The sequence below is a fragment of the Nestor notabilis genome, unplaced genomic scaffold, assembly GCF_000696875.1.
Source record: "Nestor notabilis isolate BGI_N333 unplaced genomic scaffold, ASM69687v1 scaffold1390, whole genome shotgun sequence".
Lineage (NCBI taxonomy): Eukaryota > Metazoa > Chordata > Aves > Psittaciformes > Psittacidae > Nestor > Nestor notabilis.
Window position 1 is genome coordinate 43,340 of NW_009912304.1, and position 23,560 is coordinate 66,899.

The following is a 23,560-nucleotide window of genomic DNA, read 5'->3' on the forward strand; positions in this document are numbered from 1 at the left end:
TGTATTACTCCACAGTATTTTAATGTTTGAGTTGCCTAAGAATTTTTGCATAGCACTCTCAATCTTGATTTGAAGTCTGACCTGGTAGAAGAGAGGCTAGTTTTGTATTAGTGTAGTATTTGAGCCAAAGGAAGAGTAACATTGTTAAATTAAGAAAATCCTTTGAGCAGTTTGGCTGGAGAACCTTGTTTTGGTTTTGAAATTAATCCAGTGAAGACTTTGCAAATCCTTGCCAGATTAGCCTTGACACTGAGCAAATGAGGAGGGAGGGCAGCAAATGAGGAGGGAGTGGAGACTAGGAAAGGCAAAAAAGCCTTAGAAATGAGAGGGGGAAAATACTGTAATGGGAGGAATAGTGATATCTTAACCAAACAAACAAACAAAACCCCACAAAACAGAAGAAAAGATTAATCAGCAAAGAAGGATCTTTGCCTATTATAGCAAAATGGGAGCTAGAGGATCACATGAAAAGATACCAGTAACTTTCAGATAGTTATCTTCCCCTGTTGGGAATTTTAGAATTACTTTTAAACTGTTAAGAGTTACATGTTGGTAACACCCCTTGGAATTTTAAGGTAAGCATCTAGCTTTTAATACAAAAGACATTCACAGATTTGAGTTGATTGTCTTGCAGATCCACAAAGACTCACCCTGGGCCAGTTGTACATTTAAGTGACAGCCCAAGAGATGAGGGAAAGGTGAGTACAAAACATCACAACATTTCATAGGCTTTATTTGCCTTGATAGCTCGCTCTTCTTGCTTACTCACTAATTTTGTCATCTGCTTTCTTTCTATATTTGCAAGGTCACTTTTACTATTTTACAGGTTTTAAGAAAAAAATACTCTTTTTGCAATTTTAATGAGTCAAATCCTGTGATACAGACAACATACTGTTCTTAGAAACATATAGCCAAACGTCATCTTTCCTGATTAAATAAACTTGACTTTGCTTAAGTAAGGATTGACTAAAAACTGTATCATTACTTCAGTAATTGGATAAACATGCTATTATGAAGGCATTACTGTAAGTTTTCAGAAGATAATAAGTATTTTCTTATAGAAGAATAACAATTGTAGCCCACATTTGGAAGTTGCTACTGTTTGTGAACAAAGTTGAGAATAGTAAAGAGCAAAACATGCAGAGTTGTGATTGATAACATCAGGGAGCAAAATCAGAGTTAGCTTTGTTTGTATGGTAGCTTTTTCAAAATGAAACTTGGTTGCCAGAATAGCAGTTTTTATGAGAGGTTTTTGATTTATGTGTTGTTACTGGATTTTGGAGCATTTTGCCTGTGTGGAAGGAACATTTAACTATCTCATTGGTTTTGATTGCTTTCACCAATTGCATTTGAGTGTGTATCTATACAGGACTGCATCTTATAAATGGTGTATCTATTTGACAGTGTGCCTCATGTACAGCTAATAGTTATTGGAAACTAGCAGCAGTTTGAATTTCTGATACTGATATGAAGGACATTATACTGAAGTTAATATGGATACCTAGAAGAACACTGATGACTACATCTGAATTTCATTAGCATTATCCATCCTCAGACTTATTCATATTGTAAGGAGACCAATGTGCAAAAAATGCATTTGCCAGCTAGCCCTCCAAAAAGTCAGATTGGATGTCTAAGCTTTTTTGGAAGTATCACAATAGATCCTGCAATTTATATTACAGCAAATAAAGTAATTGAACACTATAATGTGCAGTGTTTTAGCCTCAAACCAGAAATTGTCACGAAATGCTATTTAACTATCTATGGCAAAACACCTGATAAAAAGAAAGGTTTATTGATGAGGCATAACTCTTGTTCACTGACTACAACAGAAACTGCTGATGACCTAACCTAAAGCACATGGTGTAGGTAGAAAGGATGTGATCCTAAAAGCAAAAATGGTCTTGTGAGTGAATGTCTCTTACAGGAATGCCATGTGCCATGGCCAAAGAGGAACCTAAAATAGTTCTACTTCAGCAGAAGTAAATTCCATTTTCTTGGAGTAAGAAAATTACTTAGGCTGCAAGAATATGTGAAAATATGAAAAGTATTTGCCCTCTTCCTATATTGTTCTTCATTATTCACTCTTGGCCATTTCAGTCCAAGATACTGCAATAGGTAGACCTTTTGTTTAATATGGGCAGAGTTGTTCGTAGGTGATAGACCTGTTTCAATATAATTCTACATATTCTGCTTAGTTCTTCAGCTTCTAGTTAACCAAAGAGCACCAAGAGAAGTTAGTGGGAGAGATTAAGACTCCCCACATCACTTCATGAGCAGCATTAGATAAAAATGTTTTTACATATGCTTCAGGAATTAAAGAGTGGGTACAAATCAGTCATCATCATACGGATATTGTTGTACCCTACAAGTACAAGGATATACTTTGCAAGGGTCCAGTGGTATATCCTTCCTGGAGTATCACAAAGTTGTTTACAGATCTCAGTATGTTTCATTGAAGTAAGTAAGTAGCATTTTCCTGTGGGCAATGAGTTGTCGAGTCTTAAACCAGACAAACCTTTCCAAAGGTAAGAAAACTGTAAGATCTCTTTTTGAAAGCCTGGGGAATTTGTGTGCTGACTGTGTATTTACCTTTTTAAAATACTTAAAATTGCTAAGATTTCCAGTTTCTGTCAGTGACCCATGACCAGTTTGTCTGCACCAAAGCACTGAATGTCGTTCCAGAAGACTTTAGCCATTCACATTTTTTCCACAGTGCTCTCTGGGCAAACTGTCAAGGCAGATTTTGGAGACAGTCTCTTTTATGAATCTAGCAAGCTGTGGCTGGAAGACAGACAACAAGGAGAATTTGGGCATTTAATGGGGCACTGAAGAACAATTTGGGGACCTAGTGATTAAGTTCATGAAATATAACTGTGCCTGCCAAATCAACGCGTAAGTGTACATGAGGAACAGACTGAAGTGCACAGCCATTTTTAGTGGCAGATCTGTAGCAGACATGATTTCTCTTGCTGACACAGGAGAAGACATTAACTCCAGTGATCCGCAGTTTCCCAGCAAATGGAGAAAGCTTAACAGGAAAAGGTTTATTGTTATTAACTATTAGCTGGTGGACTAAACTTCCTATCTCTGAGTCTGTGTTCTGAGTTCTAATAACACCTAATACAGTGTATTTGGAAGGCTTGGGGTTTTTTCTCTCAGCTGTTTTGTGCTACCAGGACAAGGAAGGGGCTGGCTGGCATGTACCAAGATGCAATTAGTTCACTGTGAAAGAGAAATCTCCCTAAAACACCATCATCAAAAGCATTTCATGAAGAAGGATTTAAGTCAAAATGTGGAACAACTCAACTAGACAAGAAAGATCTAGAAAGAAGGACTCCTCCCTCCTTCAAATTCTGTTCAGCTTTCTGCATGTTTCTTAGCCTAATTAAGCATAAGTAATGGAACAAAGTGCCAGGAAACACCAGCTGAAGAGAAATCTTTGGGTTGTTTCCTTCCTTGACTCTTTTTACACATATTTATGTATATTTTCCTTCTTTGTGTTTTCCCCTCCAACTGCATTTATGAGGGTTTTTTTACCTCTATTGCAAACATAAAGCTTGTCTTACAGATCTCTCAGGTGCTCACCATTGCCAGAGGGGTGTGAATGTTTGAGTTTCCTATGGTTCAGACAGGTCAGAATTTGGACCATCAGAAATATACTGGTGATGAGACTAATCACAGTTACCCAGTAGTAGTAGTTAGGCAGCATGGCTACCATCAGAGCAAAGAGACAGAGATTCCCAGCTATCCAGCAAGTCATAGAATCATAGAATGGTTTGGATTGGAAAGGACCTTAAGATCATCCAATTCCAACCCCCCTGCCATGGGCAAGGGACACATCGCACTAGACCATGTCACCCAAGTCTCTGTCCAACCTGGCCTTGAGTGCTGCCAGGGTTGGAGCATTCACAGCTTCCTTGGGCAACCTGTGCCAGCGCTTCACCACCCTCACTGTAAAGAACTTCTTCCTTACATCTAACCTGAACTTCCCCTGTTTCAGTTTAAACCCATTCCCCCTTGACCTGTTGCTGTAGTCCCTAATGAAGAGTCCCTCTCCAGCATCCTTGTAGGCCTCCTTCTTCCCTGAAATCACAGCACTTTGTGTCTTGCAGTTCTGAAATGCTGCTGTGCATTAAGCATTTCAGCAATAGATCATGTGAAATGCTGTCTCTGATAGGAGGTATTTAACCTTTTAGGAATCACCTGGAGTGTGGTATCTTTGCCAAAGAGAACGATAAATATCCCTGCTTCACCAGGGAGAAAGGCTTATTAAGATACAGGGTCACATACTAAATGCTTTTCTGTTCTTTCAGTTTCCCGAATATATTTTTACAAAAACTCAGGTGAAAAGAATAATGGTAGATAGGAACTGAACTGAACTGGTTTGGTACCCAGCTGTATTGCACTAGTGCAAGTGCCTGTTATGATGATGGTAAGGAAGGCACTCAGATTCCATAACATATTGATTAAAATACTGTTTTTTGAAGTTGATACAAAAAGGATGGCGGGAACCCCAAGTTGTGTAGCATTGGATTAACCTTCAGTAAGGGCGCAGCACACCGTGCTGGTCCCCTCTGTTAGGAGTTTTCCAGCATTTTGATCTTTGGAGAGCTCAAAAGATAAAAGGTTTTTTTTTTAATATTGATTTCTACTATCAAGAAAAAAGGTGTTCACATGAGACATACTGCCTTATATTAAGATAAAGGCAAAGACACAAGAGTACTGTGATTGTCCTTATCAAGTGGGAGCTGCCTTGTAGGCTTCTTTAGAATTAGCCAGTTAAGTTTATTTTGTGGCCAAGGAATATGTACAGCACAACGCAGCGCAGCACAGCACAGGCCTCACCTACTCAGGTTAACTGCTGTGGGGATCACTGACTCCTGGGTATAATACTGTCTTCCATTTAGGATCACTACACTAACAGTGAAAACAGTCACAGTAAGACACTTCTTTCTTCACTGTCAGTGGCAGTCTATTGTCCCGGATTACCATATGGCGTCCTGACACAAGTGCTATCCAGTTAGCGGCATGCTTTCTGAACAGGATGTCTTTTCGTATTTACTCTGCCTCAGAATTCCATATGGACCCATCCACAGCAAAAATGATAAATACTCTGGAATCTCTCCAGGACAGTTTGAATTTTTCTCAGGAGCAGAATTCTGAAGTAATCAAGCATTTTTCATATTCAGGTATTAAATATATTAACTATAAATCATTCCCAGATTAGGTAATGCAACTTCACACAATGAATATTCTCCTGGCAATATAAAGAATCATATTTAGTAGGACTGAGAGTATTCCCAGACTCTTTTATAGCAGTATTGATGTATCAGTTATACTTAACTTGGGAACAGTGATGTTTCGTTTAGCAGTCCAGCCAAGTTTCATTTTTATCAGTTATGCAAACTAAAGTGAGTGATGGCAAAGATGCTGGTAAGGTTTCACAGACTAAGAGATAATCTTGTTGTTCTTCTCAAATTCTTAATATAGAAACTGTAAATTCTTGCCTGCATTCTGTGATTCATGTGTTTATGGACAAAGAACAACTACAGTTATCACTGTTCAGTTATATAAAATATTCTGTAGCAGAAATGTGTGAGTCTGACAGTTTGGCCATTCCCAGTCTTTATGTTCGCGATAGAGACAGGCTCTATAGGAAGCAATTGCCAGGACACCTAAGGAGGCTAGACTTCATGTCTTCCATAAGATCTGAAATGAATTGTGTTCAGATGGAGTGAGCTGAATACCATGCCAGATCAAGAATTCAGTTCTTTTCAACAGAGACAAGGCAAAAGGACTATGTTCATTCTTTTTTTCTCCTGAGCATCATTTTTGTTCTCTTTCTCTTTTCACAAACCTTCTTCCCCAGTATTCCTTAGGTGTGCATGGTGATGCGACATCCCAGTTCCAGAAGAAGTAAAAACTGGCATGCCAATTAATTTCTTTTCGGTTTGTAGGAAAGCAAGCAATTTATTCTCTACAAGGGGAGACCTTAAGAATGTTTTTAAGCAATAAAAAGCAGAAATCAAAGGAACGTAAGTAGCTGGATAACAGTTTAGTCTGGTGACTCTTCAGTTTGAAGTTGTTCAAATGATCTCTTTGGTGTCTTCCCTCTAACCAGGGGCAAAGAAGGTAAGAGCTGACAGGAACGTGCCACAGTCTTATTTTCTCAGTACATGTACACTTGTGAAAACTACCCAAACACATAATCTTGCAGGGAAGTTAACTTGTCAGTAATGAGAATTCCTGTTGAAAGGTAATTTGAAAGCAGAGTGTTACAAATAGAGCGAGCTACAGTCCTGCACATCAGTTTGGCCTTTCTTTTTATAGTGCTTATTTTCTTTAAAATCTCTTAAAATCATTAAGTTTTTCCGTATTTGTTAATACCTTTTGAATCGGAAGCTATAATTGTGTTTGTTTCCCTCCTCCAGCTATTGATAGGCTATGAAAATGGGACTGTCGTATTCTGGGACTTACGATCTAAAAGAGCTGATTTAAGAGCTTATTATGATGAGGTAAGCTATTTCCATTAATTCAGAAAAGCTGTTACTCAGCAGTTTGTCGTGTGTCTTGTCAAGCAAATGAATATTACTCTGAAAGTGTTGCTTGTTTTGGAAATACTGTTTGTGCTGTGCTTTTGCCAGTAGAAATCAAAACCTGAAGTCTCTACTTCTAATGCGTTAGCTCTTGTGAGTGTACTATGACACAGTCTCTTCGCCTTGATTCTGACAAGTTTATCAGTTTCTGTGTGGAGATCGTCTGTTGAACAGAGTGTAGTAATGAGCTGACCTGAGATACAGCTATATTAGGAACTATATAATTATCAGCAATTTAATAAAACATTAATTACAGTGAAAGGCAAATGACTTTGTAGGGCTGTTGGTATTACCTAGTACTCAAGATCTGAATAAAAGGTTTTCAAAATTGCATTCTCATAGTTTTATCAGACAGTTGGCTCTTGCCATTTGTAAGCAGGTTGTATCAATCACAGACACTGTTCTTGTGTCAATAAACAGGCTGCTTCAGAAATAGATATCTACTTAGTTATTGTCATTTTAGTACTAGCTCTAGGGAAAAACATGCTTTGTTCTGCCAGCCCTTCTGTGAAGTCCACCATAGATGAATGTGAATGCAACTACAGCTGAAGCTAGGAAAGGACATTTTCTTTAAAGTGATTCAGGCAGTAAGTGGTTTTACTGTAGTTCTCTTCCCTTCTTCATCTTGGCACCTTATTACATGTATGAAGTATACACATTTATTTTCACTCTAAAAAGTAATCTGAACATATTTGCGTCCTACACCCTTTTAGGCCCATTTTCACCAGACCCATTAACACTACACTGAGCTTCAATGTCAAGATTCTGAGCATCCGCATAGCAAATGTTCTAAAGGATAGGGTAATTCAGAGTTTAAACAGAACAGCACTTAAGCCTCAATATATGCCCACTAAATTGTCTCTAAGTGACAGTCCACCTCTGCATCCACTTGTGAAATTGCACCTGCCCTATTATTTAAGGCTGGACAACTTTTTCATTTCATAGGTCTCCTGTGGGGGAATCTCTTCACTGATTTTCCTCTCTTATGGTCAGAATGAGACTTATATAAAACAGGATCTTCATAACACTAATTTTTTTGGGGGGAGGGGTGGTGGTGTTGAAAATTTCTCAATTTATTCGTTCCACGTTTTTCAGTACTGTCCTCAGGAACATTTTTTGGTGTTTTTATCAGTCATGCGCTTTCCTCTTCAGTGGTTACTTGCTGTGTCATTACTCTGTGCAACTTGCGATGGCTTGCTGTGGTCTACTGAAATGGTTGCAAGATTCTTATTTTGTCTTTAAAAGACAAAAATGTGACTAGCCATTGTACTTTATCCCAGACTTTTAGGCTCCAGATTGATAATGTTCCAGATCTGCTAGGATTCCCTTAGGGAGCCACTTAAAGGGTTCCTTCATAAATCCTGGGTTACATAGCTTTTGTGAGTCACAAATTATTAGTTTGGCATGTGCCACTTGGTATGTGGGACAAAGTCAGGTTTTCAAACCTAAGCCTCTTCTTACAGATTGGTCATCTAAGATTACAGTCCAGAAGACGTTATTCCTGCTCCCCTTCCCTATTCTGTCTGGACTGATGCAAGGTCTCTGTGTCTTATGGCAGCTGACTAATCTTCCAGTATTGTTGTTGTGGCACTGAGGTAGCAAGTTGCAATTGCTGGGTATCTGTGAGGTCTCAGATAAGTTACTGTAAATATTCTGTACCTTCACTGAATGCCAAAGTGCCTCTATGAATGGGGTCTGAGCGAAATTAATCCTGCCTCACTTTTCTAACTGTCACTGTGCTTTCTTTAGCACCAGTTTTAATGCAATCACCCTATTTCATGGTGGAAGAACTGGAAATCTCCTCTTAACTCTCCACTTTCTCTTCAGGCATCTTTAAGGCACGATCTTTTTCTGGCTTATCAGTGGAGCAGATATTTCTACTTAGTATCAGAAATTCCCCTGGCACCAAGCTTCTTCATTAGCACTTGGTGTGTACTTTGAGAAACAGCTCATTTTCTTGTCTTTGATGGACTGCCAGTGCTCATCACCCAGGCAAGTTCTTTCTTCTGTGTAATCTTCAGATAGCTGACCAGCTTGGTAATGTCACTCAAACTGAATGTCAGCACCCTTAAGACTCCATCCAAATACTCATCCTTTCACAGGATCAAGCCCTAACTGGATTTCTCCTCTGTTACCCTTGACAGCATTGGATTTCAGTCTCCCCAGACCAGCTGTTGAGAAGGAGGCCCTCTGTTGTTATTTAGGTCTGTAGAACCTGTCACCAGCACAGAAGCCAGGGGTTAACAGCAGATATTTTTTGACACAGAAGAGGAAAGAGCACTGGTAACTGTCTATCTACAAATCTAAATATTCTTCCTTTTTAAGTTCAAGATGGGGTCTGTATCTGCTGATGTTCACTTCTTACAGAGAAGGAATAGTTTTGTATCTTATGAATTTAAAGATACTTATTTTCACACAGTCATTAAAAAAATGCTTTTGTTTCATTGCCACTGAGAAACATTATTAAAAGGTCTTTTCCATTAAATTTTTTCACTATGTTGAGTGCTGGGTTTTTAATTGAGGTCTTAGAAGTAGTGGACACTTGGCTCAGATGGAATAGGTCCTCTTTATTTGCACGCTTGAACAGTTGGCTAACAAAAAGATCATCCAGAGATAATGGTTCTTAGTCCTCTAGGACATCACCACTGTGAAATCTTGCCTATCCTTTCTAGGCTGCATGGCATTATCATATTGGCATGATACTCCACATCACATAAGACTTGTATATGTGGATACAAGACACATTGCAGACACTTCCACAGATTATGGGTAATCTTATGACGGCGAGGTGAGTTGTTTCCCACAATATTAGCAGGATCTTTCCAATATTTGCAGAAGTATGCCCTTTCATTATCCTTGCCATCCAGATTAGTGTCATGGTCACATTGCTCCTAGAATAAACAGCTTACTGAAACAACCTCCTAAGTGTTGGAGCTGAAGACTCTGCCCCTGTTCACAGACCTGCAATTGCAGCTTTTACAGCTGCACTCCTTACTTCATGCCTTGAAGGCTGGGAACCTTTCGCAGATAAAACATGTCTGCTCATTTCAAATGAGAGAGTTTCTCACCAAGGATAGAAAATGCTGTACAAGTTGCATCATCTGCAACTTTTCTACTTGGTGTTCTTGTAAGCCTGTATCTTCTCTTTAAAGCTTCTCCTTGATACCTGTGGTTTACTCACTGGAGCTAAAAGTAGCCGTGTCTCTCTTTTAGCCCCACTGATACCAGTTAGAGCCTGCCTCAGTTCATCAGTTCCTGGCACAAGGAGTTTCTGTGTTTTCTTCTCTACTGTGCCAAAGCTTCTCTAGAGACTAAACTGTTCTCACTTGTGAAACACCTGGTCCCAGAGCTTGAACCTGCTGCTAAGGTATCCATGTCTGTTCTTCAAGATGTCAGCTGCAGATTTGTTTCTTTCTCTGATAATGGTCATTTTCTCAGTGGTAATAAGTATGAGATACTTAGAACCTTTCAATCAATGGTCTCTATGCTGCCCTCTATAAAAGGCTTTCCTTGCAAGCCCTTTTATGAATTCCTTCAGAAGTTTCTTTCCATCGATTGGTATAAAATCGAATACATAAAAAAGACAGATCCTTCAGAGGATTCTCAAGTTATTGGCAGATCCAAAAACCGAGCCATCTTCATACACAGACTGTTTAAAAGTTTGACAGCTTGTGTCAATGCACATTCAGAGCTTCCTGAAGCATAGTCATCAGCTTTCATTAGAACACATCACCAAAATGAAGCTGCAGAGTTTACAGGGATATTTGCCAAATGACATCTCCCTACCTTTATCAGGCACTATGCCATTATGGAAGTATCAAATCATATGTAGCCCTTGCTATAATGGTCTGTAATTGGTACTACTGCATGAAGGATTCTTAAGATTCAAGCAATAGAGTGAGACAAGTATGGTGCTTGTTCAAGATATAGTTAGAAGTGGTCCTAGAGTTCCCATGAGTTCTTTTCAGTGGAGGAGGTTTGTGGTTGGGAAGGAACTGAAATGGTGTTGGGCATGATTAATTTTAGTACATGCTGAGTATGAGAGAAGATGGAATATGTGTGCCACCACTGTGGGTATTGCAGAAGGAGAAATGTGCCCAATCTGGAGTGATATGCTTTATGTGCATACACTGTGTGAACATTCACATGAGTCATGCACTGTGATGAACTCCTGTTCTAAGAAAATAACTGCTCCTTTTCTGTGTGTGTGCTAAAGAAGTGGATTATAATGCTAGACATATTCTAGCAGAGAGAAAACTAGAGAGTTGTTCAGTACCACCTTTCCGTATTAGTCGTGACTCCCAGCTGGGACCTGCAAAAGCCATTCTAAGTATTTCTTGCCTGTTTCGGGGCAAAGTCTAAGAGGTGAGTTGAGCTGCTGCTGTACCAACTGTCTGTAACAGGAGCATCCCACCTCAGTTCCACTCAGCAGGAGGTTTATGCTGGCAGGTGGCACCTAGTAGCTGAGAGGCAGCTTAACAAGCAGCTTGGTACAATTTTCAGCTGCTAGTTACTAGCTCCTGCTCAGACACAGTTAGCGACTGTAACCATGTGAAATGTTTCTATGTGTGATAACACATCAAAAGCAGATTCAAATTTGGCATGGTAGCAAGCATGAATAAGCTCATGTCAGGATTAATTTTCATGAGGAGAGGCAGCGTAAGTGAAGCAGCGCTCCCCACAGATCTAAGGTTTGTACTACCTAAGGGCAGTGGACTCCGTATAAAGCATCTTTCTGCATTGTCTTTTGTTGCTTAAGTTATTCTGGGTCCTTAAGAGGAATTGTGTGTCAAGCCTCCTTTGGTAGGTAGAAGTTTGAGTGGCACCCATTATGTTACTAGAAGATAAATATTTAGAATACACTTTGCTCAGCTGTATCTGTTGAGTTTTTATTGGCATGACTAGTGTGCAGTAGCAAAGCATTCATATACACGGTTTGTCAGATTCCTGTTAAAACATCTGGGTCATCTTATGCAAAGGCTCATTTGTGCTGTTCAGCCTCAAGAGCTGAGCAAAATATTGGTAAAGAGTCCTGGCTTTTCATTGGTGTATTCTGATGTTCCCTCCAGACCATGAGTTGTTACCAACCGTAACAATCAAAATACTGATTAAAAGAGAAACTCAACAGGGGGTTCTGAATAGTGAGCAGGAGCATTTAGGTTTATTTCTTGTCACCTAAAGAAAAATTGATATGAACAACTCCAGTGCTGACTTATGAATACCCAGGCATGATTTTAAAGTGATTAGAATAAATCAGGTAAATGCTTATATGCAATTCTAAGTGCATGCAAGGCCTTAGCATTTCCTGGCTTGCAAAAAAAAAAAAAAAAAAAAAAAAAAGGGAAATTTATTAAACTGCATTGAAAAATAGGTCTCTTATTTACATTTCCATAAAAACATATTACGGGTTTTGCTATTTGCAGCTAACATCTCTGGGAGGGAAATGGATTCAAATTCAAGGGAAAATCCTGTCAGTTTGTGCTTCTGAGGGGAGTGTGTGAGAAACTGTGATATATGAACCAATACTTTGTTTTGTCAGAAAAGGGCTTTACATTTCTGTCATGCCCTGGTTTTGTTAGTTTCCAGCACATACCAGTGAAAAGAAACGACTTACACCATTACCCTTTCAGCTAGTCTCATGTAATTATGGATATTTTTCAGTCAGTTCCACTAACTTGCACAAAATGAATTTTTGAAGTGTTGCTTTTTGTCATAGATAACATTCAGCATGTGATACTTGTGTTGAGTACCTCAGAGTGTGATATCCCTCTTCTCTGAAGCGCTCTCTGTTCCAGAAGTATCTTACATCATTGTTTTGGTAATTTCCTGTATCAGTGAAACTATCCTGGTCTCTCTAGTGGTTTGGGTTTATGTTCAACATCCTAGATTTCTGTGTATCTGCTCTGAAACTTAAGGGGAGGAAGGAGGAAATATCCAAAACCAGAGTACTGTTTCTACTTTTCCTAAATAGTCATCTGAGGAAGACTGCTTGTGTTGCAGGTTACCTGTAAAAGTTGTTACACAGAATTCCCTGTATGTTTGCCAGTTGAAATGAGATCAGACATACTATGATTGCAGTGTATGTCCCTTGTTCTTAAAGTTTTACCTTAATAGCCTGTGCCTTCAAGTTTGGTCTGATTCAGTACAGGCTTTCTTGCATTCTTGTGTTATGTTAGCATTTATAATGAATTGTTTTGCTTGACCAGCAGCAGGTTACAGCCACTGGTTACTAAAACATGCTGGTACTGGACTTCAGATAAAAAAGAACCATCCAAGTGCTGGTATACCATTAGATTAATATAATCCAAAGTCATACATTAAAATACACCATTAGTGTAAACACTGTATTCTGTTTCAGTCTCAAGTTCTTCTTTCATTTCTGTAGGCTATTCATTCTGTTGCTTGGCATCATGAAGGAAAACAGTTTATGTGCAGTCACTCTGATGGCAGCTTGACCCTGTGGAATCTGAAAAGTCCTAACAGACCATTCCAGACCACAATTCCACATGGTAATTTTGATAGTTAAAATGTATTACTAAGAAGCAATACAATATTCTCCATGCTGTTTGCTAATAACTGTGTTTATTTCAGTTTTTATTGTAGCCTTGATCCAGAGTTGCTTCTTGCATAAATATTTTAATTTGCAAAGTAGCTTCAAAATGTAAAAATCAGAGAACAACTTTGATCAACCTTTGTTTAAATTGGTGTCATAAATACCTCTTACTGGATAATATTGCTCTAAAGTCTTCTTTTATCCAATTCATCTTAAGAGCCTACTGCTGGTCTTTGGGATTTGATGGGTTTGCTGGGCTATGGGATTTTTACATTCCTTTCTTTTGTGTTTTGTACTTATGTGCTCATATGTGCAATTTTCACAAGTAGTAATACATTTTGTACAAGTCACTGTGTTGCTTGTTATAGAGATGGTACAAGGCTTTCCAAGTCATTGCAAAGAAGAATTTAAAGGAGTCATATTTAGAAATGGCTGTGTCTTTTATGGCTGGAACTTTATATATTGGTGCTTCCTATAAATGAGGTAAAAAGGTATTGACTGTATTGCAAATCAGTACATTACCAAGAAGCCAGACTGGGCGGAAAGGAAGGAAGAAAGAGAAAGCAAGATCTTTGTAATCCCAGGAAAGTTTAAGCATTTTCTTAAATTTCTAATTCCTTTTATTTTAGATTCAGAATTGTACTTTATGTTTGAAGGGATCTCTCAGAGGTTCCCCGGCTCAAAACAGGCGTGATTAGATCACTTAGCTTAGGGCAGTGTCCAGTTGACAGTGGACAATTGAAAACTTCTAATGACAAATTGTCTCTGGGAAACATCTAGCATTTAATGACCCTCATGGTACAAATGCTGACATGAAAGGAGAATTTCCCAGGTCACAGCTTGAGTCCTTTGTCTCCTGTCATGTCACTGTGCACCTCTGGGAACAGTCTGGCTCCAAGTAAGCTTTATCCTCCAATCGGGTTGGTGTTGAAAGCAAGTACAGACTTTCCAAAGTAAAAAAAACCCAAACAAACAAAAAACAAACTAAAATTGTTGGTTTTTTGGTTTACAACTGACTTTTGTCTTGATGAGAAGAAAGTACTGCACCATAATTAACAAAGAACCCGTGAATTTCAACAGTACACGTCATGTAATTTTATCACTCAACTAGTTACACTCCAGAGAATGTAACATTTCCTCAACAAAAGGAATTGTGCCAATCTAAGAATGACACAGGAAAAAAAGTAAGGTGCTTATGCTCATGATCTGTTCAGAAAAAAAGGTGTACATTTGGTGTAATTCATTAATTACTAGTTCAGTGTCATCCTCGGTAATCTGCATGGATTTTAGATGTCTCTGAAGTGTGGTCTATGGTCCTTTAGACGTATGTGGCAGTAAAAACATAGTCATAACAAATATAATTAACTTAGACAAATGCATATTTTATGGAAGTGGGAGCTAATGCTCATCATCTTCTGTAGCTTTAAAGTTCCATTCTCTTTCTGCTTATACAGTTGCTTCAGTGCGTATGTTTTAATTTGGTAGTTCTATTATCGTGATGTTTTAATACAGTTTTCATCTTCTTTCTTGCCTCAGGAAAAATTCAAAGAGATGGAAAAAAACCTGAATCTTGTAAACCAATTCTTAAAGTAGAGTACAAGACCTGTAAAAACAGGTATGGTTTTCATTCTGTAATTAGCTCCATGTTACATTCCTAAGTTAAAGTCCTTTTAGAATCTTTCACACTCTTTTCACAAAGCAATTTATTATTGTTTAAAGGCATTAAACCTGTAATGTAAACTTGTATGTACTATGTAAACTTATAATTACTATGTTGATTTTTTTTTTAATACAGTGAACCATTTGTGATATTTTCTGGTGGACTGTCATATGATAAGGCTTGTCGAAGACCGAGTTTAACAATCATGCATGGGAAAGCAATTACAGTTCTTGAAATGGATCACCCTATAGTTGATTTTTTAACTCTTTGTGAAACCCCATATCCAAATGGTGAGTTTATTAAGCAAATGCTGTTATAGAGAATATAAATGAAGAGGTCTTCTCTCTTACCTTAATTCCATTCCAGGGACTTCCAGTCTCACAGTTGTCTCTACCTCAAGAAAACCACAGCACTGAAAGTAACTGGAACCTGTTTGCATTCTCAATGTAGGAAGCAAGTAATGAGTGAACAATAAAGCATGCATATATCTCCAGATATAAGCTTGAAACACATGGGCTAGTGTGAGGAAATATTGCTATTAATCAAACATGTGCTTATATTTCTGACATTTTTCATGAGGCTTAAAATCTGCAGATGGCTAAATTATAGAATATTAAAGTATTACTTAACTGCAAAGAAGTTCTTACACTTCAACCTGAATTCAACTGTTAAAATGTGTCAAATAAAGTGACACTTCCCAGTACTAGGATTTTGAAGCCCCTTCCCAGGCTCATACAGTAATATTTAAAAATTGGGGATTAACCTGTGTTATTCATAGCCTTGTATAAAAACAGGCCACAAAGAATGAGCAATAATTTCACATACTTTTTAAAATCACTTTCATCCTTTGTAAACTAACACATCCTATGCACCAAGGGAAGCATTTGTCATTTTAATTGTTTATTTTTGATAAATGAAAAAAGTCATTAAATAAAAAACCAAACAATATAATCTACTTAAGAATGTATGGATGGAAGTAACATGTCAGTATCTGAATTGAATACAGCAGACTTACAGGATTCTTTTGGAATTGCTTTAGAAATGAAGGCATTGTGTATCATGAAGTGGACTGAACCAGCTGTTCACCATCAGGTTTTGAAGAACAGTTAGAAGTGTTACTACTGGACAGCAAAAATACATTTTCTGTATAAAAATTGGATTCAGCAATGCAGTGATACACACAACTTACTCATATTCTATTTCTTTACTTTCAATATACCATCAGACTGGCATGTTAAGATATGCCAATTCTGTTTCTGTTACGTATATTGATCAGCAATACTGCCCAAAAGTAATTTCCCAATTCCTGTCTGGCCCTAGTTTGCAGATATGTCTAGTTCATGGATATGTCTAGGATTTATGTCTTAAAACTTTTGTTTACTACACTGTGAATGTTTAGAGAACATAAATATGACTTACTTGTTTAAAATGACGAACACATTGGAGAACTCCATGTCTTTATACTTACAGAATTTCAAGAACCCTATGCTGTAGTTGTGCTTTTGGAAAAAGATCTCATTGTTGTTGACCTGACACAAAGCAAGTAAGTATGAGTTCTTATATGAAGTTATTTGTTTATTTTAACTGTGCAGGAAATCATAATAAAAATCCAAATATTATCATGCAGTGTCATTTCCTGTCCAAAATCATTCACTCCTGGTAATAATTCACTCTATATTTCTACCTGCATTGTAAGAGCTAAGCTCAGCTAATCAACAAACAATATTTGTTCTTAATTTGGGGAATAAATGTGAATCTACTGTCCCTTCAGCATAACCCTCAAACATTCACTCAACATTGCAGTTAAGTAATATTTGGTGACATGATGAATTATGACATGCATGTGTGTTTTGGAAACCAGATACAATTACTACGTATATGCATGCGTAACTTCATTAGGCTTCACAGGTACTACCACTGAAGTATTTATTTAAGTGTCTTGATAAGAAATGGCATTGATTTATAGTGAATCTACAGGATTATTTTATGATCCAGTTAGTGGATTAAATGACAACTAGTTCTTTCACATCAGAATTAATATTCATATCAAAAAGAAACTATACATCATGTAATGCACAATCTAATTCTTATTTATTTTGTTCTTCCTCCAACACTACCAGTAATGTACATCCACATTCACAGTGGATTAACTACGAACAGATTTTGCCCTTAATGTCTTGGAACATTTTAAGTGACTCATATTCTGATCTCACTTTCAAGAATACTTCAAATCATCGTAGCATACAAAATGGATGGAACTGAAATCAGAACCAAATTTCCTACATTTTTGAATTGTGAATAACATTGTGTAATATGCCAGTAGTGAGGCCTTCCTTCTTATCAGACTGTCCAAACTGATAGAAGCAGGAAATAAACAGAGGTCTACTTCATCTGTTATTGCAATTGTTTATTGTAGAATCAGTAGTCGACCAACTTAATAAGCTAAAATGCTCAGTATAAAATCCATGGATGTATAAGTAGTTCTTAGGTCATAGTATATATCATATGCATTGACCTGAAGGTTCTAAAAAATGTGTCACTTCTGAGATATTGGGAAAAATGAGTTCCTAAATAGTTCATTCACACAAGGAGTCCTATTCACATGAATGCGTATTTATGTTACAAGACAATTCTTGTCACAGTAGTGAAATATTTATATTTTCATTTGAGTAACTACACATTATTATTGACATTAAAAACAATGAATATATTTTAATAAATATGGGGAAATGTACTTTATTAGTAATGATTTTACTTAGATTCTGTTACACACTTTAATATAAGAGTATGTTTTATTCTATGGCTCAGTGTGTCACAGTGCTTCTAATAAATTGTCTTCCTTAACTAGTTTTCCAATCTTTGAAAATCCATATCCTATTGACATTCATGAGTCACCTGTTACCTGCACAGAATATTTTGCGGACTGTCCTCCAGATTTGATTCCTGTGCTCTATTCTGTAGGAGCAAAACATAAAAAGCAAGGATACAGCAATAAGGTAAGCAAAGCCAGTATTTCTATAAAGAAAAACAAGTGCAAGTACTACCTATGTTTTTGAAACATCTTACCAAACAATTTTCATTTTATTTCTTTAATAATTACTTTCAAGTTGGTCCAACAAGCAGCTTAGCAGCATGCTTACAGCCTGGTATTTATCCCTCAAAAACATCATCTATTAAGCACAACCATTAATAAGCATTATATAGGACTTAATTGTTAGGGTGCTGGAGTTATGCCAGATTGACTTAAAGGAAAGCTATCAGTATATAATTCAAATATGTATGGATAAGTTCTCTCTATCAAAGAAAAAACTGAGAACACTATTACTGAAAGAAGTCAGCAGAGAAGCTTCAGTGAAAGTTGAGGATTGACAGCAGGTCTGTAAGAGTTTTATTAAATAGGGTTATTAATAATTACTGAGCTACCAAAGTCTTTACATAATGCTTTTAGAAATGGGACAAGCTGCAGAAATATAAAAAGGAAATGCAATTATTTTATAAATTTCAAGCCTTAATCTGATTTATGTTTGGAGTAGAACTAATCCATCATAATAAATAAATTAGAAAATATATTGAGTAAACAAATCGGACATCATCAGATTTCTGTTCAGGCTAACAGAATTATGCTCCTTGGAGCTGCCTTGTTTTCTCTGAACTGAGAAACTGGGCCCTATCTACTTCTTTTTGGATCTTGATCCAGCAGAGTACTTCCAAAAAGATTTTTTCTTTTTTTCTTTCTTGAATTTGTCTGCTTTTCTATCTTTACCTCGTATACATAGTTTCTGAAACTTTCACCACCTACCTGTATTCATTGCACACACTCTTGTCCCCTTGCTTTATTTGTGCACATACAAATATATCCTCTGAATGTAGGTAGCCTCTCATTTGCCACTCACCCATTTCTGTACCCACAAGCATCCACTCCATGTATCCATCCACACAACCAGTTTGTGCTCCCAGGATTTTTCACCCATTCATACTCTGCACACATCCTCCCCCACTCTATGCATATGTCATCCTCCACATCCTGTATGTGGTATCCATACACATGAAGCTTTAGTCACAGACCAGCATTTCACACTACCAGCCTAGACCAAGGAAGAGAATGGGGGTCTTCCCACAAGTAAACAAAAGGCAGAGAGGAGATGATGGTTTCATATGTTCTGTAAAACTTGCATTCTCTTTTCTCCTATTTCATGGCATCATGCTCAGATATTTGTTCCTGGGCCAGTTTCTTCAGAAGTCTTCATCCTCAAAACAGATTCTCAGTCTATTCCGTGTTCTGTAGAAACTCCAAGAGTCAAGCCATCTGAAGAGAGTAGCAGAACTGTTTGATACTCCTTCCTCTAGTTCCTGTTTTGGATTTTTGAGTGTTAGCTGTGCAGAATTACTTTTAAAGCATAGAACTTTAACTGATAGTGTAAAAATGTTATTGTTTCAAAATCCTTATTGATAACATAAAAATGTAATAAACTTTAAAAGTCTTGAATGTCTTTTATGAGTTCTATTGCTTTTTTCAGTAAGATGTTGTCTACTCCTGAGTTTAAAAATTACCCAAGAAAGATTGATCAGAATTAGTTGTGATCTCTGTACTTTTGTTGTTTGTTCAGGAGTGGCCTATCAGTGGTGGAGCATGGAACCTTGGAGCTCAGACATATCCTGAAATCATTATTACAGGGTGAGAATGAAACTGAGGATTGGTACTTTTAAAATGTTAGTGTCTACAACTTTTGATTGTGGGTTAGCTATAGTTAAGAGTTGACCCTTCACAAAGTATGCGTAGCCTGGCCTTTTCATTTGAGGTACATAGTTTTTTCCTTGTCTTGAGTAATCACAGAAATTCCCATTTGCTGTAGAAAATAAACTTTGTCCTTGGGGATGAACTACCGTTAAGAATTACCATTTGAGGCTCCAGAGTTAGACAGAAAGTTTATATACTTGTGCAGGTGGGGTCTTTGGAAATGAGAATCCTTTGCAAGAGAATATTTTGGCCTTGAAGGGCATAGAAAACAGCTTTGAAAAGGGGAGCAGCTGCTCTTCTATAGCTGTTGTCTTTTGGCTTTCTGGGGACTTTTTATCTGGAGACAGTTTAGGAATTCTTTTTAATACCCTGGCATTAGTGAGGGTGTGGTGAACTGGGATGAATTTCACCTTGTGAGTGGAGAAACAATCCATAGCAAAAAGGCATAGAAAGGCTCAGATTGAAGTAGAAGCCCTAAGAGCAATGCCTGATGGATTTTCAAGGAGCTGACCTTTAAAACAAAAGCTATTCAACTATGACGCATGCTGTTTCCTTCTTGTTTTAACACATTTAATTTTCATCTTTTCTTTAAGCCATGCAGATGGATCAGTAAAGTTTTGGGATGCTTCTGCCAGTAAGTTTCTAAAGTTCACTTCTATATAATGCTGACAACACACACATATATATATAAGACATGATATTTAACAATAGGAGTAGTAATAGCTGGAAATGATATCATTAGGAATAATGAGGTGAAATTAAGCAAATTTTTATTAAATTATGGAAAAAAACACTTTTCCGACCTTACTCAGTTATTAATTAATGCCACTGATAAATGAATGTAAAAGTAGTAAAAAGCAGGGAGGAATCTCAATAAAACAAAATAGGGTTACTTATACTCCCTCCTTTACCTCCAGAATTCAATGCATTCAAGTTCTAGTCTTGGCAAAGGCTTCTAGATATTAAGGTTCTTTATACAAATAGAAAGACAAATATACTTATTAGTCAAAAAACTCAAAACATTATAGAACTCAGAAAGGAACTCCTGTCTGTTGTGTTGTCCAGGCCATCAGAATACTTCCCTAATGTTTGCTCTTAAAGCGCCACACAGTCTTTACGTTCTAGCAAAATCTTGGTTTCACATCTTATTAGGCAAATAGCAGCTTTATCACAGCCTCTCTATAACCTTGAGTATAAGCCTAATAATTATGGACCTAATGGGTAGCATACACCTTTGACATCCTGTCCCAGAAAGTACTAAGTATTTCAGAGGCAAATACCCATTTTGAAGTATTAAATACATATCCTACCAGTACTGCACACCAGAATAATATCTGTATTGTATAATACCCATCTTCTTCTCCTCTTAGGCCTTCATAAGACTTTTTGTTATGCCTGAACGGAAAAGAAAATGAGAACCAAGGAATTTTATAGCATACTTATTTCATGTTAGTCAGTATTTTTTATGTTTTAATGTATTCCAGTTACTCTACAGATGTTGTACAAATTAAAAACGTCAAAGGTCTTTGAAAAACAGAAAGTGGGAGAAGGAAAAGCAACAGCTGAGATTGTGGAAGAAGACCCATTTGCTGTTCAGATGATGTACTGGTGTCCTGAAAGCCGAATTTTCTGTGTGGCAGGAGTTTCTGCTTATGTGGTTGTTTACAGGTTCAGCAAACATGAAGTAAATACCGAAATTGCAGTAAGTCCTTCAGAATTTTACTCTATTATAGAAGAACATCATGCCGAAAGCAAATTGCCTGGCTGTGTCTGTGATCAATACTTGAAGAAAATTAAATACCAAACTCTTTAAATATAGGTTGAGTGACATTCCATTTTAAACCTTTCGAGTGAAATCTTGATGCTGTTTAAGTCAGTGACAAGCATCTGAGTTTTTGGGAGCCAACTCTCTACTTTTTTGCTTTAACAGTAAAGTAACAGTAGAGATTTCAGACATAATTTGCTTTTAAGAGTTTATGACACAGTAAATCTCTGTTGTACTTAACTGCTCTAAAAATACTGGCTGCTGTATGTTTTTATCAGATTACATTATGTATGTACGTAATAATGGTCTTTTTAACTCCAGTATTTCATCTGTTTAATTTACATTCATAGTGTTTGTACCACAGGGGAACTGAAAATCATCCCTGGTTTTTTGTTGCTTTATCCTGCTCAAATACTCCTTTTTCAGTCTGCATGTCTTAAGCAGTCCCCTTATTCAGGAAGAATCATACAGTTCTTGTTCCTTTAACTGCTCTGCAGTCACCTTCTACTTACTGTTGTACAGCAAGTCTGACCTTGGTTTAAACCTTTTTTTTTTGCACAGGAGCCACAGCCACTGCTAACAGCGTGGCTGAACAGGATTTTTAATGCAAAACATTCTTTCTTAAGTCTAAGAGGAAACTTAAGTCTTAGTCTTTCTTAAGTCTACAGGAGACTACTCTTAAGGCAAAGCCAAGCTAAACATGACAGCGTCTACTTCAGGCTTGCCATTCTCTGGTGCTGGAGAACAGTTTGCAACTTCAGACACTCTCTTGCCAGAAAATACTTCTTTGTGTCTGCCAGCTCTCAACAAAACCCCAGAAGTTGACCCAAAATGTTGTTTTCGTTTTCCACCTTCCCTGACTACAGTTCCTTCCCATTTCATGCTATTCTAATATACTTTAGAAAGTCTATCATTTTTGGCCTGTAGCCCTGTGCCATCAACTAAGGAAATTCATTACCTATATCTGTACTCTTGTTCTCCTCTTACTTTTCCCCTTAGAGGCAATTATGAAGCTAGCTGAATGTATCCTTTCAGGAAAGTTTTAAAACTAATGAACAGTAATTTCAGTGACCAGGTCATGTATAATGCTGCTAAAATTACTACATTTCAGTATTCTTACATTGTTCCATAGCAAAGGCACCTTATCTTCTATTACCTATCATTTCATTTCTTTATTTTCCTGTCTCACTTTTGTGGCTGAATTGCATCAGAACTGATATTTTCTGAAGTGTTAATATGTGCAATTTAACAGTTTCTCAACTTTCATCTGTAATTAAGAAGCATTTATATGAGGAATTGTTCTCTGAAGAGTTGCTTTAATATTGTCTAATCTTGGTGGCATAGTCACTGAGCTCCCCTGGGTTTAGTGCATCCCTGAGATAGACCTTATCTCTTTTTTTTCCCACATTTTTGCTGCAGGCATTCAAGTCTTCACTATTAAATGGGGGTGAGGTGGGGGTGGGGGTACTAAGAAAAAGTATGGAAGTCTTTGTTTGAATATGTACCTGAATTTAGGTTGTCTGGCTTTGTCTGCACTGAGTCTGACCTGGTCAGTCTCAGGATTTCTTTGCGGCCTGAGGTGAGCCCAAGTTCTAGCACTTAGTGTACTCTCTTCTGTAGCAGCCAGCCTGAGGTCTCCTTGAATTCATTCTACAAATCCCAGCATTTTAAGGAGTCCATGTTGGTTTGACTGCCTGATGCCAGTCTTGTAGTGTTACTGCTGTGGTAAATGGGAAGCATGGAGGCTACTCAAGGTTCCTCCATGTAACAGGGAAGTCTGCTGCTGAATATGCCTTAGAGGCACAGGCTGTGCCTGAGATTTCCTCAATAGAAATATTATTTGCATCATTCCATATCAGATTTTGGAGGCAAATAGTATGCCTGAGACCAGTTCTGCTTTATATCCAACCTTAGAGTCATTGCCATGGTTGAGCAGAGTAACTTCTTTCTGAAATCTTACATGTTTTAACACAGTGGTTGAGAAATAGGGGAGCTTTCAGAACTTATCTTTATCTCCCAGTTCTCATTAAAAGAAGGTATTTTCTTAAGCTCCATTCTGCTACTGATGATTTCTCAGTGAGAGATCACAAAGATGGAGTTTGCAGTATCTACATCTGCAACGGCTTCTGATCACTTCAGGGTACCAGCACTGAAATTACTGTTCAACTGGCAATCCCAAGACCCTCTTTGAGGACTGTACCTTTTTTTTTATTCTTTACAAAATAGGGATCTCCTTGGACAATTC

General features: G+C 37.5%; 1 protein-coding gene across 1 annotated transcript in view; it reads left to right on the top strand.

Moving 5' to 3' along the window:
- Nucleotides 1-23,560, top strand: part of LOC104409015 (syntaxin-binding protein 5-like) — a gene marked incomplete at its 3' end in the record, with an annotated part of 77,735 nt that overhangs the window by 33,244 nt on the left and 20,931 nt on the right. Inside the window, exons 5-14 of the mRNA XM_010018786.1 lie at nt 635-698; nt 6,435-6,518; nt 12,985-13,108; nt 14,689-14,767; nt 14,948-15,102; nt 16,283-16,355; nt 17,661-17,808; nt 19,420-19,487; nt 20,144-20,184; nt 21,035-21,252. Of these exons, the coding sequence (XP_010017088.1) occupies nt 635-698; nt 6,435-6,518; nt 12,985-13,108; nt 14,689-14,767; nt 14,948-15,102; nt 16,283-16,355; nt 17,661-17,808; nt 19,420-19,487; nt 20,144-20,184; nt 21,035-21,252 (1,054 nt within the window). The remainder of the gene's footprint in view (nt 1-634; nt 699-6,434; nt 6,519-12,984; nt 13,109-14,688; nt 14,768-14,947; nt 15,103-16,282; nt 16,356-17,660; nt 17,809-19,419; nt 19,488-20,143; nt 20,185-21,034; nt 21,253-23,560) is intronic.